Raw genomic sequence first — 17,736 nt, 5'->3', positions numbered from 1 at the left:
GGGGCGGTCCCCGGCTCGGCTGCGAGCATCCCTCCAGCTGGGCCGCCTCCGCCCCTCCACCCCCGCCTCTCCTCAGCCCCGCAACACACAGGAGTAACACCCAAGCGCCGGGGACGGGGTAGGGGAGCTTTATTGGGGGACAAACCCGAGACGCTGGGATGCCTCCTGGCTGCGAAGCAGGAGGAGGAACAACAGGAGCTCCGACACCAGAGCTGGATCTTCCCCAGCGGCCAGGACCGCGGCTCTGGCCCCTTCTCAGGGGCTGCTGGTGCCGCCGGGATTGCGCAGCCGGCCCAGCATCTCGCAGAGCATCTGGTTGCAGAGGGCGGAATAGGGGTTCATCAGCACCAGCTGCCGCCGGGCAAAGGCGCTGCCCAGCCGCGCCGCTCGCTCAAAGTCCCGCCGGGCCTCTTCCTCCCGGCCCTGCAGCCGGTGGATCAAGCCCCGCTGCACGAAGCTCTGGCAGGCGGCGCGGCCGCAGCCCCGGCTCAGGCGGATGGCTGTCTCCAGGTCCCGCAGGGCACCTGGCCGGTGGGGGGAGAAGAGAGGAGTTAAGGGGGGGCTGGGGGAATGGCTGGGGAGCAGCGAGACCTGGACAGGCTGGAGAGCTGGGCAGGGAGAGACCAGATGGGGTTTAACAGAAGGAAGTGGAGAGTCTGGCACCTGGGGAGGAATAACTGCTGGAATCAGGACAGGCTGGGGGTGACCTGCTGGAGAGGAGCTCTGAGGAGAAGGACCTGGGGGTCCTGGTAGATGACAGGTTGGCCATGAGCCAGCCAATGGGATCCTGGGGGCATCAAAAGGAGCATTGCCAGGAGGTCAAAGGAGGGGATCCTCCCCCTCTGTTCTGCCCTGGTCAGGCCCCACCTGGAGCATTGTGTCCAGTTCTGGGCTCCCTGGGATAAAAAAAGCCAGGGATCTCCTGGAGAGAGTCCAGAGGAGTCTATGAAGGGGATTAAGGCCCTGGAGCATCTCCCCTGTGAGGAAAGGCTGAGTGAGCTGGGGTGGTTCAGCCTGGAGAGAAGACTAAGGGGGGATCTTATTAATGTTTATAAATATCTGAAGTATGGGATGCAGGGGAAACGGGCAGCCTCTTCTCAGTGTCTGTGGGGACAGGACAAGGGGCAATGACCTCCAGTTGGAGCACAAGGAGCTCCACACCAATCTGGGGAAGAACTTCTTCCCAGTGAGGGTGAGGGAGCCCTGGGACAGGCTGCCCAGGGGGGTGTGGAGTCTCCTTCTCTGGAGAGATTCCAGCCCTGTCTGGACCTGTGCGACCTGCCCTAGGGAACCTGCCTTGGCAGGGGGTTGGACGCGATGGGCTCTGGAGGTCCCTTCTGACCCCTACAGCTCTGTGACTCTGTGATCACCACGCGGCGGTACCGGCTCTGCTCACCTGCCACGTCTCCCCGCAGCCGCAGGGCCTGGGCCCGGTTGTTGTAGCCGGAGGCGCGCTGGGGCAGCAGGCGGATGGCCTCGCCGAACCTCTCCAGAGCCGTGCTCACGTCTCCCGACTCGGCAGCAGAAACCCCCTGCAGCTCCAGGTCACGGACCTGCTCCAGCAGCTCCGGCGCAAAAGCTTCACCTGCGGAGAGAAGCCCGTGGCTGGGGAAGCAGCCGGCACCAGGTGTGACCTTGGGACCCCACTCCCTTCCCTGGGGAGTTTTCCCCACAAGACGCAGACAGACACGGCATCACCTCACCTTCCTCATGAGCAGCATCCTCCTCTTCCTCATCCAGCCCAGGGATATCCCCAAAGGGGGTGCTGGGGTTGAAGATGGTCTGCAGGACGGCCCTGTCGTTCGCCGTGGCCATGGCGCTCAGACCCTGCAGCCGAGCCAGCCTGGGGCAGGTTAATGTTCACACCACTGGCACCGCTTCACCCCCGTCCCCATCCTATCCCAGCCCAGCCACGAGGCCCCACCACCCAGCCAGAAGACCCAGCACCTTCTCAAAGTGACCCCATGACCCACGCTGGCTGCGGTGAGCCAGCACCCAGCCCCTCTCCCCAGTCCCCAGGGTTCCTCCATCCCACCCAGGGGTCTGTTTTCCACACAGTGAGACAGAGAAAAACCTCAAGAAGAAATAGAGAGCAGCCCTCTGCAGCAATAAACTTGACATGTTTATTAATTAAACTATCACTTAAATAAAAAAAAGTGCATAGAAAATAAACATGTTTAAAAACTCCTTTGTTTTGTTTTTCCTTTTGTTTGTTTGTTTTTACAACTATGTACACTGGGTTTATTTTTTTACATTCAGTCTTTTGCAGAGCTTTCAGCATTTTTTTTTTTTAACTATTAAAGTATTTCCTTCATCCCTGCAGCAGGGAGTTAACACTGATGGACTTGAGACGCGTTTCCTCTTTGTTTTGGGGTTGTTTGTGGGTTTTTTTCTCCTTTTTTTTTTTTTTTTTTTTGCTTTTTTCTTAAAAAAAACAAACCAAAACCAACCCCAAACCCCACCCCACCCCCAAACAACAGAACGACCAGAAGCTTGGAAGAACACAAGAAAAAAAAAAAAAACAACCCAAGAGAAACCAAAACAATAAAACTCAAACTCAAGAAGAGAGATCTGTTATACATGATAAGTTGGCAAGAAATGGTATTTCTAGAACATCACCTTTGCCTTTGCAGAGCTTGTTTTTTTTAAGTATTTTTATTATTGTGGTTTTTTTACCTTTTTTTTTTGCCTTTTTTTCTCTTTTTTTTTTTTTGAAACAATTATTCACCTACCTGTATTTACTAAAGAGACTGTTAAGCTCAAGAAAAAGAAACACCACAAGTATAGTTCTTGGTTGATAAAGACAAAGCTACTGGACCTCGTTAAAAAGATAACCAGGAAAAGCACAGAGCACATTAGTAGTAGGTTTTTTTTTTTTTGTTATTTTCTCTTTTCTCCCCCCCTCTTCACCCCCTCCCACCCCCCCATCCCCCAAAAAATATGCAGGTGGTACCCCCAACATTCAGAACCGAAACGAGAGGAAGGAAAGGAAGAAACCCAAGTTGTACAAGTACTGACTGGTTAACAAGAAGGGCAGGGGGGGAAAGAAAAGCAGCCGAGCCGCCCTGCTCCCAGTTCACTGGGGTTGGGAGAGGGGGGGTTGCCCCGGCTGTCGTTAGCAACTGTAACACAATCCTTATCTATAGTGTTAAAGAGAATTAAAAAGCCATGGACTGATACTGAACTAGGCTTCGTTACACGGTGCGTTACTATATTAGTTCCTATATATAGCGTATTTATAGTTATTTTAACAAAAAAAAAAGAAAATCAACCAAAAACCAACCAACAAAAAAAAAAAAACAAAACCCCAAACCAACCCAAAAGCCAAACTGGCAAGTGTGGAGAGTTGGCCCAGCAAGTAATCCAAAAATAAAAAGACCGGTCCCCCCCCTCCCCTGCTGAAGAACCTGGTATTGCTTCGAAACGAAAAGGAAACTGGAAAGGAAAGATAACCCAGCCCTTTGCAATGACCCGCTTTTTCCTTAGGAAAAAAAAAATACAAACAACCAAAACACCAAGAAATAAAACCAAAAAAAACCACCCACAACCAACCACCCCACGTCGGTTCCTACGGAGGAAAATAAACGCCCTATAGGGTTCTCCTTTGTGGGGTGTGGGGTTTGTTTTTTTTTTTTTTGTGTATTTATTTTTTCTTTCTCTTCTTGTTTTTTAAACTGTTTCCAGATCCCATGATCTGCGTCAGTCCTTAGAAAATATACATTCATACAGGGGGAAGCTGCACCGCGCTGGCCCGGGCAGGATGCGACCCAGGGGTGGGAGAACCCCCTGAGTGCTCTGCCAGGGTTCCTCTGCTGTTTGGGCACGTTGCAGCTTCCCCCCCCAAGGGGGGTTAACGGGGCAGTTTCACTGGCCACAGCGGCTCCCGCTCAGGCAGCCGCCACAGGTTATAGCAGCAAAGCGGGCAGCTGTCCGGAACGGGCAGGAGAGCTGCCCGGCGCGGGGTTCTTGGGGGGCTCCTGCGGCACGCCGCTCCCCTCAACCCTCCTCCCCGCTCTTTAGGGGGAGGCTTTGGGCAGCACTTCCCTCTCCCCGCAGCTGGGGAAGATGCCCTCTCCTCCTCCTCCTCCTCCATGGGACAGGGAGGTGGCGGAGCTGGGGTGCTGGGATGAATTCGGGGGCTTCGCCAAGGCGAGGGCCGTGCCCCAGCGCTGCTGTCAGTCACACGGGGGGGTGGGGTGGGGGGAAGGGAAAGGGCTGTGCTCGGGGCTGAGGTCCCCCCCCCCGGGGGCACGTTGCCCTTCGGCCCCCTCAAGGTATGTGCGTTCCCAAACTGTCAGTGCATCACGTCACCTCGGTGACCAACGCAAGCGGCGACCCGACTCCCCGTTCAACGGTTCTCACCGAGCGATCGCCACACAGTGCAATAACGAGGGGGAGGGGGCAGGACCCGACCCCTCCCAACGCCGCCGGAGGGAAGGGGCTCGGATTTGGGGTGCTCCCAGCCCTTTCCCACCGACTGCTGCCTCCGAGCGGCCCTCTCCTTCCCACCCGCTGCTGAGCTACAGCTTGGGGACAGCCTGGGTGCTCTTCCCACCTTTCCCTTCCCGCTGGCCACCTTTGAGAGGGAGGCTGCATGTGTCCCCCATCCCACCCCCCCCAGAAAGGAGGCAGCCATGGCTGGGGCTCTCCTCCTCTCCTAGCTTTCCAAACTGCTGGCATGGGGCAGAGCCTCATCTCCTGCCTGGGGGCACACAGACAGTCCTTGGGGCAGAGTCAAACTCCTCCTAAGCTGAGCCCCGCCTTCCCCCCCCTCCTTTCTTGAGGGGTGCATAAAGTTTAAGGTCCAGCCAAACCTCCCAGAGACAAGTTACCCAAGTCAAAAAAGGCAGAACAAGAGTTTAAAAAAAAAAACCAAAACAACAACCCAATACCAACCCAAAAACCAACAACCAAACAACTGGAAACCCAACAAACACAACCAAAAAGAAAGGGTGCCCCTCCCTCCCTCCCCTCTCTGGAGAAAGGATCAGACTGTGTCCAGCCCGGTAATTTCCTATAACCGTCCTATGAAAATAACAATAATAATAATAATAATAAAAAAAAAAATCATTAAAAAGAGATTCTCTTAAATTAGGATAATACCACTGTTTAAAAAGCCTCGTCATAAGTGCTTTCCCCTATGAAGTGCTTCTCATAGAAAAATATACAAAATATATTTACATTTATAAAACCTTAAATACTAAACTGTAAACAGAAGAGGGTAAAATCCAATGTCGTCACGTGTCGGGCTCGGGGCACTTTGCTTCTTTCTCTGGGTTGTATTTTTTGTGGCCCCTCACAGGGAGGAAGGGCTGATGCTGCATCAACCACCTTGGCTCCTCCAGCTACGGCAACTCTGACCCCACCACTCTCACTCATTCTATCCCACAGGTGAAGCTGCTGAGCGCCTGGCCTTGAGCTTGCAGAGGGTCAGGCTCCCTTCTGGGGGTGCCTTTTGGGGAAGACAAACACGTATGGGCCAAGCAGCTCCCGTGGCAGCGTTCCACACAAGCCCTTCCCAACTACTGCGCTACAGCGGGATGTGACCCATCCTGGAACTGGCTCTTGACCCCCATCTCACCCTCGGAAGGATGAGGAGGCAGAAAGGGAGGGCGCTGCCCAAAGGAAGGTTTGTGGCATGGTACCCGTTGGCACAAGCCCCCTCTCTGCCCAGGAACACCTTGAGTTCCCATGCGGGGATTTGGGAGTGAAGTGCTATCACCAAACCCCTCTGCAGCCCACCACAGGCAGGCTGCGTGCCGGGATGCCTGGCCCAGGCACCACAGGGTCTACCAATGCAATGCACAGAAGGAGGAACTGCACAAAGCCCTCCAGGGTCCCTAGGAGGAAAGCTCACTCAACAAACACTGCCCTAGAGTGAGGAGGAGGAAGAGGACGGCTCCACAGAGCCAAGAGACAGGGAGGGAGAGGGACAGGACCCGCAACCGCTCCCCCACGCTTGGGTCCGGGCTGACCTCTCCTCCCCTCTCCCGCTCATGGGTGGAGAAACAAAATCTAGGGGGGGGGTGTAAGTGTGGAGGGGTGGGAAACGAGAATAGCAAAACCATAATCCCGGTGAGGAACTTCTCCAGTCGCCCGTGTCTTCTGCCAGGGTACGTGTGCGCATGCGAGCCACGGAGACGCGGATGCTGACAGAGAAACGCGACCGCCAGTCAGGCCCCTGAGCCCGGCCCATCTTCATTCCTGCCCTTCGGCCTCTCCATCCCGTCTGAGCGGCCGGGGAGGGGCTGGCCCAAAGCTGTGTTTCACCCCAGGGCCCTTTCAGGGCTCCCTCACAGCCCTGTGGATAAGAAGTTCTAGTTGAGAAACTTCCTGCACTTCTTGGCGCCGCAGTTGCAGGGCAGTTTGTTGCTGGCGTCTTCGATGGGGAACTTGTAGTCGTAGGTGAGCTCTTCCCCGCGGTAGATCTTGCGCATGGCGAAGATGACGATGTGTTTCTGGCCATCGATGTTGATGACCCGGGAGTAGCAGTTGGGCTCACAGGAGTGGTTGATGAAGCGGGCCGCGTTCCCGTGCATGGTGGCGTCCACCACTTCCGAGTCGTCAATGCGAAACATGTAGCAACCGATCCCCTGCGCACAGAGGACAGAGAGGGTTAAGGGTGGGGAAGCGAAGGGGGATCTGCCCTGGCAGGCAGCCTCGCTCGCTGCAGCAGCCAGACATCAGGTCTTCCAGAGTGTCTGCAACCTCTCTTTGGCTTCACGATGCCCATCCTCACATCGCTTCCTCCCCGCGCTCTCTGCGGCTGCTGTGCTAAGACTGGACCCAGGGACCCTTCCCACAGCCCAGAGGGCAAAGCGAGGGTGCTGCCCCTCCAGGGTGCTGCCCCTCCAGGGTGCTAGCGAGGCCAGAAACTCCACGCCAAGCCTGCGGTCCCCGGCCAGGCTATCCCAAACGCGGTCGTCACACACACGGCCTAAGCCTGTCCTACCTTCACAGCCACTTTCTAGTTCTCCCAAACTCTTTAAGAACTTCTGTGAAAGCCCACAACTCACCTTACTGTCGTAGTATTTCTCTCGTTTGTCAGTGAGGATGGAGCGAATGACATTGCCTGAATATTCGATCACCATCTCACCTGCATCGATGTTCCTTTTGCAGAACAGCCCCCGGCCATGGATGGGAGACCTAGGAGAAGGAACAAGGCCAGTGAGTACTTCCAACAACACAAGCAAAACTCAGAGACGCTGTGGAAAAGAGGTTACTTCATGATGAGGATGACCTCTCGCTCTGTTCCTCCTCTACAAAGTAACACCACCACCAAGAATGCTCCCCGCAGATCTCCACTCCTGCCAAGCAGTGACGTGGCTTGTGCTGAGGATTACTTTTTAAATACATCCACTTGGGGAGGAGAAACCCCCCCCAAAACCTGTTTTTTTTCCCCTTCTCAATTCTGCAGGCTGACCTCAAGGAAGGTTTCCAGTTTTCACCTTCCTCCATGTCGGAACAAAACCGTTACCTGTAGACACCAACTGCCTCCTTGGAGGTCTTCTTCAAGTGTCGGAAGCGCATGGGCATGGGCAGGTCCATACTGGTCGCCCTCCTAAAACAAAGGGAGGTGAGAGCCTTTACTGAGAGCTCAGGGGCTTTCAAGTTTTAAAGGCTGCCCCAAGGAAGAGAAGGGGGACGCCCCAGCACCTTCCCCCCCCCAAGCTCATTTTAGCACTGCAGTGCCGTTTTCCCCTTCTGAGCCTTGCATACCGGGCTGACTTCAGCTGCACTTCTTCCTCTTCCTCATCATTTGGGTTGTATTCCGGTGGCTGCCGGTGTTTAGAGGCCAAGAAATTAAACATATCGAACGCAGATTTCCTGAGAGTTAAAAAGAGGAAAGGAAGTTTGTTTTGCTAACAGAGACACACGTGGGGTCACCACAAAATTCCCACTGCTCTACACCTCCACCACTATGACCCTCTTAAAGCCTTCAGGGTAAGGCAGCAGCTTCTTGAGGGCCTCAAATTAAAGCGCCATGGGAAAATGTGTCAATTCTGAAGACACGACAGAACTAATCAGCTGCTTCTCTTCAGTCTTAGTGCTGCTGAGGCTTGTTGCTTATGCCCTGCCAGGAGTTAGTCTCATTAAGCAGGGGGGTCGTTAACCGGGCGGACAGTAAAGCTTGCAACTTGCCTCAGGTGGACTTCAGCCCGGGCAGAGCCGTGGGGATTCAGAGGGGGTTCGTTGGCCTCCTCCGGCTTATGGAATCGGAACTTGTAGTTGTGGCAGTGCTTGGCTCCATAGAGCTGCTCGATCAGGAACACAACAGTGTCGTGGATAATCCCCAGCATCCTCAAACCATTCACACCTGGAATGAGATGGAAAGCACAACAGAAAACCCAGCTGAGAACACGGACCTGGAGGACCCAAGCAGCACCCCAAACGCAGCTCGGGCGCTCGCCTGCAATCCTCACGCAACCGCTGCTACCAGCTAGTTTGTTCCACCTAAGAGCTTTTCAATCGCTGCACTGGGAAGAAACAATCCTCTTTAAGGTGGGCTAACTGAACTGGAACTGTTCAGGACTCTGAACCCCCCCCTGCCACTCAGACCCAGAAAGGAGTGTAGTGCTGGGTGTTACCTGCGAAGGACAGCTGCTTCAGGCGGGCGTTAGAACGAGCCTCTTGAACCTTGTCTGTCAGTGACTTCCAGGCATCTGCGGTCACACAGACAGGGGGACAGGTCAGAGAAAGAGCATCTGAGTGCTGGGGACTGCCCCAGCAGGTGCCTTGCTACACCTCGTTTTTGCCATGCTTCTTATCAGCGTGCCGTCAGCAGAGCTCTATCTACACGGGCGATACGCTGTCTTCCACTAAACCACTTGTATTTTACAAAAGCTGAGGGGAAAATATGAAGCCCACAGCCTTTCACGAGCCACAAACTGAGACCCTCAGATCCAAAACTCCCTTTGGCATGAAGAGGAGCAGCTGTGTTCAGTAAAGGGTCTGGAGCCTAGATACCCTGCGCTCTGATCCACACTATTTCAACAACAAACACAGCTGGTCAACTGATAAAAAATACAAATAAATGGGGCAACAATATGTATTCCACTGAATATATTGTACTGGGAAAAAAAATCCCCAAACCAAACTGATGGAATCCAGACACTGTCAGGGACAGGGATTGTTCTAGGGCTCTAAACCAAGAGATTTATTGGTTTTTGTTTAAACAGAGGGTTATTTTTTGGTTTTAAATCTATTAAAAAAACCTCAAAACAACCCCCAACTAAGAGGTCCTCAGAAGTCATAACTTTAATTCTGCCAAGGGAACCTAAAAGCAATCCAACAGAAGCAGCAAGAGTTCTCACCTTCGATGCTTTCTGCGCAGATCTGAAAACCGTCATCACTAGAGATCTCAAAAACCAAACCTTTCTTGGGCTTCTTCTCACCAAGACACTCTTTCCTCTTTTGTTCTTGCTGAAGCCAAAACATAAGGGGGGAGCTGAACGTGCTCTCTTCTTCCTCGAGAGCTTTCAAGCCTAGAAAAGAATCATAGAATCACTGGGTTTGGAAGGGACCTCCAGAGCTCATGGGGTCCAACCCCCTGCCAAAGCAGGGTCCCTAGGACAGGTCACACAGGTCGGTGTCCAGATGGGGCTGGAATCTCTCCAGAGAAGGAGACTCCACACCCCCTGGGCAGCCTGTCCCAGGGCTCCCTCACCCTCACTGGGGAAAAGTTCTTCCCCATGTTGGTGCGGAACTTCCTATGCTCCAACTTGCAGCCATCACCCCTTGTCCTGTCCCCACAGACACTGCAAAGGGGCTGCCCATTTCCCCTGCATCCCATTCTTAAGATATTTATAAACATTAATAAGGTCTCCCCTTAGTCTTTTCTCCAGGCTGAACAGCCCCAGCTCACTCAGCCTTTCCTCATGAAGATGGAAACAGGGTAGAAGGGTATTTTTTTTTCCCCCTGGTTGCTCCCCAGCTGAAAATTTCTTACTAATTTGCCTGTTTGGACAGCAAAACCCCCCAGGGAAAAAAAAAATCAGAGTCATCTAAGAGTGTGTTGTAGCACGGGTGTGAAAGCTCAAGTGTTGAAGTTTCCATGTGCCAATAATAGAGATGAAACTACTCATCTGATAGCTATTAGTAGCAAACAAACCTTTCCTCCCTTCAAAGCAACAACAACGTGACTGGAAGCTCTGGGATTTTTCCCCAGAAGAATGAGACCTGCAAAAATCCAAGCTTGCAGGTGCTCATTTCCCAGCCCTGAAGAATCCTGAGTCTCGTACCTGTGTTCTCCTGCTCACTCGTTGAGTTCTGTGTTGACTGTGATTCTGGGAGGGCTGCTGTTTGCCTTGGGAGAGAAGGAAGGGAGTGAGCATGAAGAACATGACTTGACAGCCTGTCTCGTTTCCTCACCAACCCATAACGCTCATCTACAAGATTTGAGAACCAGACTGGGGTACAAGAATGTTTCTTGGGATCAGTTGCTCTCACATGGGATCACAGAATCATAGAATCACAGACTGGTCTGTGTTGGAAGGGACCCCAAGGATCACAGAGCTCCAAGCCCCCTGCCACAGGCAGGGCCACCAACCTCCAGGCCTGGAGCTACACAAGGTTGCCCAGAGCCCCAACCAACCTGGCCCTGAACACCCCCAGGGACGGGGCATCCACCCCCTCTCTGGGCAGCCTGGAAACAGCAGGCAGAAGGATTCTGCTGTGTAGGGGTTTATTTCTGAGGCGCCCGTCAGTCGGTGGGTAGGAGGCTCGTTTAATACCCTCTGCCACCGGCTCTTTATTTGCCTGACTCTGTAGTAAGGTGGGTGCTGACCCATCAAAGGCCAAAAACCACCCGAGTGGTCCAATTCTCAGCATGTGGGAAGCTTCCCAATGGCTACACACAATGTAACCTGAAAAATGGCCCTGCACTGCAACACGACAGCTCGTTCCAGGCTGCAAGGTAGCAAAGGCTGCTTGGCTTCTCTGGATACATTCCTGACAGCCTGAGGGGCTGTCAAGCACTTACCCTGCGGGCTGGCCACACGGCTTCTGCGGTGGCTGATTGATGCTTGCTGCATCCTGGGTATCTGCCTTCACAGCAGGGGTCCTGGAACAGAAAGGTTTCTGAATGTTCAACATACAGGCCATGAGCAAAGCTGGAAGGCAGCAGCAGCAACGAGGCAGCAGCTTGTTGTTGCCACGACAGACTCAGCAGCCGAGCAGAGCTACAGGAGCGGTAACAGATACCAGGAACTGGAGCTCATGCTCCCAGCATCACATCAGAACCAAGATCAGCACGTCAGGGGGAAGGAGGAGAGGAAATCCGGGTGCCAAAGAAACACGCCAGAGCAACCCAGAAGCAAAGAAGTCAAGAGGTGCGTGGTGGAACGTGGACACAGCTACAGAAAACATTTCAAACTAATGGGCTGGTGCCAGCAGCACAGAAGAGCTATTTTAAAGTTAAAAGCCCATGCCAGAGCTGTCAATGAGGAACAAAGCCCCCCCCCCCCCTCCTTAAATAAAGAAATAGATTTCTATATTAATAAAGTCCCCCCATCCTCACAGCCTCAGGTTTTTCATCCTTCCTTTTCTAAGGTGGTAAAAGCATCCCCCCCCTCCCCAATCCTTTACATACCCACTTTCTCCCGGGAGCTGAGGGGGAGGCAAAAGGAGGGGGCAAAAGGAGGATTTATTTGCTGCAGGAGCTAGTGCAAGGTTCTTTCTTACCTTGTTACAAAACCTCAGGGATAAGCAAAAGAGAAGATAAGACAAAGACTCTTACCCTGCCGCCGAGGCCTGGGGCACGGCTCCTCTGTCAGGAACATGTGCTTCGGAGGAACTGGCCCACAGGTGGGAAGTTTTGTGCTTCTTTCCATTCCCTTTGTCTAACGCCGGCTGGATGCGTTTGATTTTCGGCTTGGTCTTGGCGGGACCCAGCACGGAGCCGCTGGCAGACTGCTGACCGGGTGACGGGGAGCCCGCGGGAGATGCCGAGCTGGCGTGCATGGCTGAGGAGGAAGCCTTGCTTTGCTCCAGCCCGGTGCTGTTGGCAACATCAACGAGCTGTGGAAAGCTCGACAACTGCGTCGCCGCCGAAGCGGCGCTGAGGTCCAGCTGGGACGAGGAGGAGGAGGAGGAGGAGGAGGAGGAAGAGGTGGAGGAAGAGGAAGAGGAGGCAACCCCTGTTTTGCTGGCTAAGAGCTGTGTCATGTGTTGAAGCTGGTAAGAGCCTTCTGGGTCAGCAGACGACGGAGCGACCGTCATGCCCATCGTCTGCGCGGAAGGCAGGACGCATATGCTCGAGGCGGCTGTCATGGCGGCCGTAGAGGGAGTTTGGGTCGCTCCCAGTTGTGAAAACATCCCCGTGCTTGGTGGTAAGGTCATGTGCTGCTCCTGAAGGCCGAGGCTCTGCTGGCTGGCTTTGATTAGGAGGTTGCTTATCGAACCCAAGTCCCCCAGTAGCCCTGGGCTAGTTAGCGTCACCGAACTTTGACCCAAAATGTGACTAGGAACGGACCCGCCGGTAGCGGGGGCTGCTGTGGCCTGCATGGATACGACATTCAGCACCGAGGAACTCGATGCTAGGCTAGATACAGGCCCTGCTGGGAGGTGACTGGCATCTGGCCCGATGACGCTGGGAGATGTGCCGACTGCAGCAGTGGTCCCACCTTGCGGCAGCAAAGACGTCTGCTCAAAATACATGACCCCCGACTTGGACCTTTTGATAATATTGGGGACGGTTCTGTGGGATGCTGAGTTGGCAATGGTTCCCAGATCCAAGGGGTGGTTGGAAATCTGGGAGGGAGCAAAATTAATTAAGGTCATGTTAGAGACCATGTCGGGTGGAGCGATAGCAGAAGGGGTTCCAGAAGGAGCCAGTTTCTTATTCTTCCGTGACTGCAGGCGGGATATCGGCCGTTTCTTGCCCAGGGCGGCCGGTGCAGAGGCGGTGGTACCAAGGTCTGTCCGCTGGCTGGCTTCAGACACTAAGAGCTGAGGGTCAGGGGGTGGCTGCACACCTATCAGAAGACCTGGCGAAGGGCTGCCAATGTTGGGTGGGAAGCCAGTCTGGGTGGCTGTGGAGAAGGGATGGATGTGCTGGTGGTGGGACATGGGCAGCAGCCCCTTGCTTGTGGGAGGGAACAACGACTGAGATGAGGGCAGGCTTGGGTTCAGTCCTGTGGTGAGTGCAAGCCCGCTCCCCATGGGGCCCAGCACGGAAGCGCTGGTCTCCATCACGCTCTGCGCAGAGCTAACAGAGGGTGTCAGCTGTATCTTTTGAGTAACACCATTGGGGAGAGTCTGGAGGACGTAGAGCGGCTGCATGTTCTGATTGACTACCAGCAGCTTTTCTGCAGCTGGTTTGAGGTGGGGTGGCGTTGTCTGCACTGCAGCATTGGAGATCTGTGAGGGGCCAGGACTGTCTGTGGAGTTTGGCACGTACTTCTGGCTCTGGAGGGGAACGGTGGGTGAGACCGGCACCGGGATACCCGGAGTCCCGCTGTTTCTCGTTAAGTCCTGGTTGCTGCCGTGCACTTGCTCGACAGGGCCGCAGGGTGGGCTGGCTATGTGCTCTGAATCTATGGGACCCTGGATGAAGTGATCAGGAGTCATGTGTCCTTCGGGGCTCGGGTCTACTCCTGGACTCAGGAGAGCTGCGTCACCTTCCCCCGAGGCAGATTTTTCCGTGACAGTCACTCTCTTTTCCCCAGACTCTGTGGAAGGCAAGGCAAGCATGGACCTCTCTCCTGAGGAGGAGAGCGAAGACTCCGAGATGACAGCCAGCCTGGTGTGATTTTGGCTGGGCACTGTCGGGCTGCGAGTGGTCAGAACAGAGAGGTCGGAAGGAAGCTCCAGCGGCAGTTCAAACTGCTCTTCCGCCGATATGGAGGAAGAGACGCTGCTGTCCACCGGCTCGGCGGTTGGCAGCTGTTGGGAGAACACCTCAAACAAGCCCATGTCCTTGCCACGGTTGCTGTCAAGACCCAGACCTTCTCCCAGCGTGAGCAGCTCAGATGATGAGGACTCTGGACTTTCTCCCAGCGCCTGCATAGACGGCGTGTTCTTCAGTACGAAGTCCATGATGTCAGAAGGGAGGATGTTCCCACAGTCGTCGCTGTTGTTGTTGTCAGAGTCGGATTTCAGGAGCTCTGTGTTGAAGGTGTCCAGCAAGTTCTTGTCGGAAGGTGTGCTGGCGTGAGCCCTGCGGCCCGTTTCCAGCGAGCTCAGCTGAGCTTCCAGCGAGTCCTGACCTTGAGCTTTAACCCTGCTCACAGGATGGCAGTTGTCCATCTTCGGGTCGGCTTTGTGGACGGCAGAGCTCTTGGTGACTTGGACTTTCTCTCCAGCTTCTTCAGTTCTATCTAGCTTCAAGTTCTCCGTTCCGTTTTCTTTACCACTCCTTTTGGTTACCTGACTGACTTTTCTCGTGGTCGCCGTCACGCTCGTATCGCTTTCAGTCCCATCATCCACGCCGTCTAGCTGCGAGATCTTTGGCAGGTCACACTGTTCCTCCTCCCTGAATAAGTTATGGGAGGTGAGCCTCTCCTCTGGGTTTGAGGAAACCACCGTCCTAGTGAAATTGTAGTAGTACAGGTCATCTTCATCCGACGTGCTCAGGTCGTCCGCACCATCCACCTGTCCTTCTGCAGACCGCTTCCCTCGCTTCTTCCCTGTTGAGTTGCTGTAGAAGGGAAGGTCCTCCTCTCCGTAAGACCTCACACCATACAGAGGAGTCAATCCAAAGAACATATTGGATCTGGCCCGAGCACTTCTCCGTGGATACCTCCGCTTGTAGGAGCCTTCTTCTTGGGCTTTAGCTCCATCCTGGAGCATCAAGTTGTTATCCTGAACAGGCAAATTTTCATAGGTGTTATTTTGAGGTTCCTGTGCTGGTGCCTCGTTTGGACTTCCCTGAACCACAGGGTTATCATCCGGGCTTTCCGAAGTCAAGGAGGGCTCTGCCAAAGCGGCCAGTTCCGGTCCTGCCGGCTGAGCTTCAGCATCACTCTCCTGCTGTGCGTTTTTAGACTGGTTTTCGCTTTCCATCTTGAGAGGAGTCAGAGTGACCTTGACAGTGCGTTTTCTAGGTGCCTGCGATTCCTTCGAGGCCACGTCCATCCGCACCGCAGACCCTTTAGATGGCCCTTGGGAAGGTGGAGACCTCTCGCCAGCTTTCTCAGCAGGGATGTTATTAGGTAACCTCTGGCTCATTTGTTCAGTCGCCAAGCCCTGACTGACAAATTCTGGTTTCAGGTTTCCTTCTTCGCCTCCTACTGCTTGACTTGGGTCGGTGAGAGATTTGAGGGAGTGCTTCTCCTTAAAACTCTCTTTCATTGACTTTTTCCCCTTCTGGCGCCTGTCTCTAGGGGCAGAAGGTACCTGCTCACTCGCTGCAGGAGATCTGCTGGTTGCTCCAGCAGGCTTCAAGGTTTTCACGTCCCCCTCATCGGCCAAAGTCTCTTTCTCTGGCTGCACAGGTTCCGTGTGCTGGTCTCTCTCTTTCCTCGGGCCTCTCTGATGCAGAGCTGGGAAGGACATTGTTTCTTTGGAAGAAAACGATCCTGAACATTCCTGAAAGGCTCCTATTTTAACATTCATATCTGTGCCTGATGAACTGGCTGGCTGAGCAGACATTTTGGAGTTTCCTCCAGAAGCAAAACTATGAGCAGAATAATCCATGTCCTTTGAGGTCAGTGCTTTCATCTTATCTCCCTTGGAGGGCGCACCTTTGGCTAGCAAATCCGAAGTGCTAGTATGCTTTCCTTCCGTAGGCTGAGGTGCATCCAGCTGGTAAGTTTTACTTCCACTTGTAGCTGTTGCTTTCTGAGAGCCAGGACCAGTAGAGCAGCTCTGAACCGGAGTGCTTGGAGTACCTGTGTTCACACACCCTGCAAAGCGGTCAGTACTTCTGCTGCTCGGTTCGTGTTCTGAAGAGGACCCTGCGCTGGGAGCCGAGGATACGCTGTGCCTGGAGTAAGCGCTCCCGGCTCGCGTAGGGGAAATCATCCGGAGCTTTGACTGCTGTTGCGACAAGGAGGAAGTGCTGTGTCTCCTAGAACCAATGCTCTTAAGTCCAGAGGATAGTAAAGGATCTCCCACCGTCACTATTTCATGGGTCACTGGGGTAGGGCTTCCTGAGAAAATAAGGCAAGACAGACAGTCAAGCAATGGGAAACCCTCACGGTGGATGCACACCCAATCCCTCCACACAACACACGAGAAACTAACAACCACAAAAGCCTCTCAGCCAAACAGCACGAGCGGAGCGATCATACTTGAGGCAGACGTTAAAACTCCCATACTGCCAGTCAGTATTCACCACACCAAGCTGGCAAGGGATATGTATCTCAGGGTTACATATCTCAGGGTTATATATCTCAGGGTGACAATATCTCAACTTCTGGTGGGAATTTTCGACACCGGTTTGAAACGAAACGTGACTCATTCACACAGAAAACAGTAGCTGAATTACAATACCAGATTTCTGATTCTCTCTGGAAAAATACCAACTGAGATATTAAGTCCCTAACTCACGTTACAGCTCTTCTGCACTACTGCTATCCTGTTGCCCAAACGTTGCTTTCTTCATCCCAGGGAACTTTTTGTTCCGGTCGTACATTTCTTGACACGCCACCTCTACTGTATCTTTTCAGAACTTTCCTTCCCTCAAACCTACTGCCATTTTGCTACTTTCTCTAGAAACAGAAAACGAAACACCACAATCTGAAGAGAGCCAAGAGAGACATGAAACAAGCCAAAAATACTTCCAAAACAAACCTCCCCAAACCACCCCCGCAATCAGAAATACCTGCAGAGGGTAACGGCCTGGAGCCCGGAGACCTCTGCGTGGATGGGTAACTTGGTGTCCTGATCCTAGGACCCTTGGAGACTGTAGGATAGTAACAGGAACTAGAGGTCTGAGAATGCAAGGGACGATCTGGGGATGGTGGGTTTACAATTTCAGGTGTGTTCCGGCTGTCTTTAGGTAGAGTTTCTGTGGTGCACAGAAGAGAAAACAGCAGCGTAAATCACACTGAATCCCGAAAGCAGCGATCAGGCAAAGTACATATTGCCATCAGGTCTCCCCTGGAGACTCAGGGTGTCTGTCAAATGAACACCAAGTCATTTTGTTGCAAAACCCCCTGAGCCCCTCAGGTATGGATACAGGGAAAGCAATCAGGAAATACACAAGCAGTGCAATGGCACCATTCAACAGGGTATTTAACAACCCCCCTATTCCATACCAGCCACCCTGACACTCAAGGTACAACCTGAAGTTTTAGGTCACCACAAGCATCCCAGACCTGTAGACCAGAAAGTTTTAGGACAGCAGTTTCTGTTAGGTCCAGTTTTCAAAGTCACTGGTGCACTCGGAAGCTTAGATCTTGTTTTTAAATTTTTTGTACCATTTTAAGATACTGTAACCTAATTTGGAAGCCTGAGGTGGATCCTAGTCCAAACTGGTTTGAGATGTGCAGGTTCAAGGCACTACCTGGTTCTCTGCTAAGGATGAAGTAAGGCAACAACATGTAGAGTTTAATTTCAAAGATCACCTGTAAGGGGAACGGGGCTGTGGGCAATGGTTCTGTTATCATCATGCTCTACAGTGCTGTTGATGTCAGGTTCGATGACCGGAGGCCGGCACTCCATGATTTTGCAGGTATACACGCAGCGCTTCCTAGCATCCGTCGTGCTCCAGTACACCCTAGAGCACCTGGAAGGCAAGTCAAACATCAACCAATTTACTCAATGGCAGAGTAAACCTCAGCATCCCTATTT

The 17,736-nt window shown here is 53.3% G+C and overlaps 2 protein-coding genes across 2 annotated transcripts in view; both read right to left on the bottom strand.

Annotated features, from left to right (window-relative positions):
• Nucleotides 1–112: 112 nt before the first annotated feature.
• TTC36 (tetratricopeptide repeat domain 36) lies at nt 113–1,841 on the bottom strand. The gene is made up of 3 exons (XM_084274971.1): nt 1,704–1,841; nt 1,397–1,585; nt 113–524 (listed from the first exon to the last, which is right to left on the bottom strand). The coding sequence occupies exons 1-3, from the start codon at nt 1,813–1,815 to the stop codon at nt 256–258; spliced, it is 570 nt and encodes a 189-aa protein (XP_084131097.1). The 5' UTR covers nt 1,816–1,841; the 3' UTR covers nt 113–255.
• Nucleotides 1,842–6,220: 4,379 nt separating this feature from the next.
• KMT2A (lysine methyltransferase 2A) overlaps nt 6,221–17,736 on the bottom strand; it is a 43,108-nt gene continuing 31,592 nt past the window's right edge. Inside the window, exons 25-36 of the mRNA XM_084274839.1 lie at nt 17,511–17,671; nt 16,766–16,951; nt 11,738–16,091; nt 10,982–11,062; nt 10,242–10,306; nt 9,315–9,485; nt 8,589–8,663; nt 8,143–8,317; nt 7,720–7,827; nt 7,478–7,561; nt 7,017–7,146; nt 6,221–6,593 (exon numbers count right to left, since the gene is read on the bottom strand). Of these exons, the coding sequence (XP_084130965.1) occupies nt 6,318–6,593; nt 7,017–7,146; nt 7,478–7,561; nt 7,720–7,827; nt 8,143–8,317; nt 8,589–8,663; nt 9,315–9,485; nt 10,242–10,306; nt 10,982–11,062; nt 11,738–16,091; nt 16,766–16,951; nt 17,511–17,671 (5,866 nt within the window). The 3' untranslated portion in view covers nt 6,221–6,317. The remainder of the gene's footprint in view (nt 6,594–7,016; nt 7,147–7,477; nt 7,562–7,719; nt 7,828–8,142; nt 8,318–8,588; nt 8,664–9,314; nt 9,486–10,241; nt 10,307–10,981; nt 11,063–11,737; nt 16,092–16,765; nt 16,952–17,510; nt 17,672–17,736) is intronic.

The sequence above is a fragment of the Gallinula chloropus genome, assembly GCF_964237585.1.
Source record: "Gallinula chloropus genome assembly, chromosome: 24".
In the NCBI taxonomy this organism is placed as follows: domain Eukaryota; kingdom Metazoa; phylum Chordata; class Aves; order Gruiformes; family Rallidae; genus Gallinula; species Gallinula chloropus.
The sequence above is the reverse complement of the archived record's forward strand: the minus strand, read 5'-3'. Positions and strand labels throughout refer to the sequence as shown.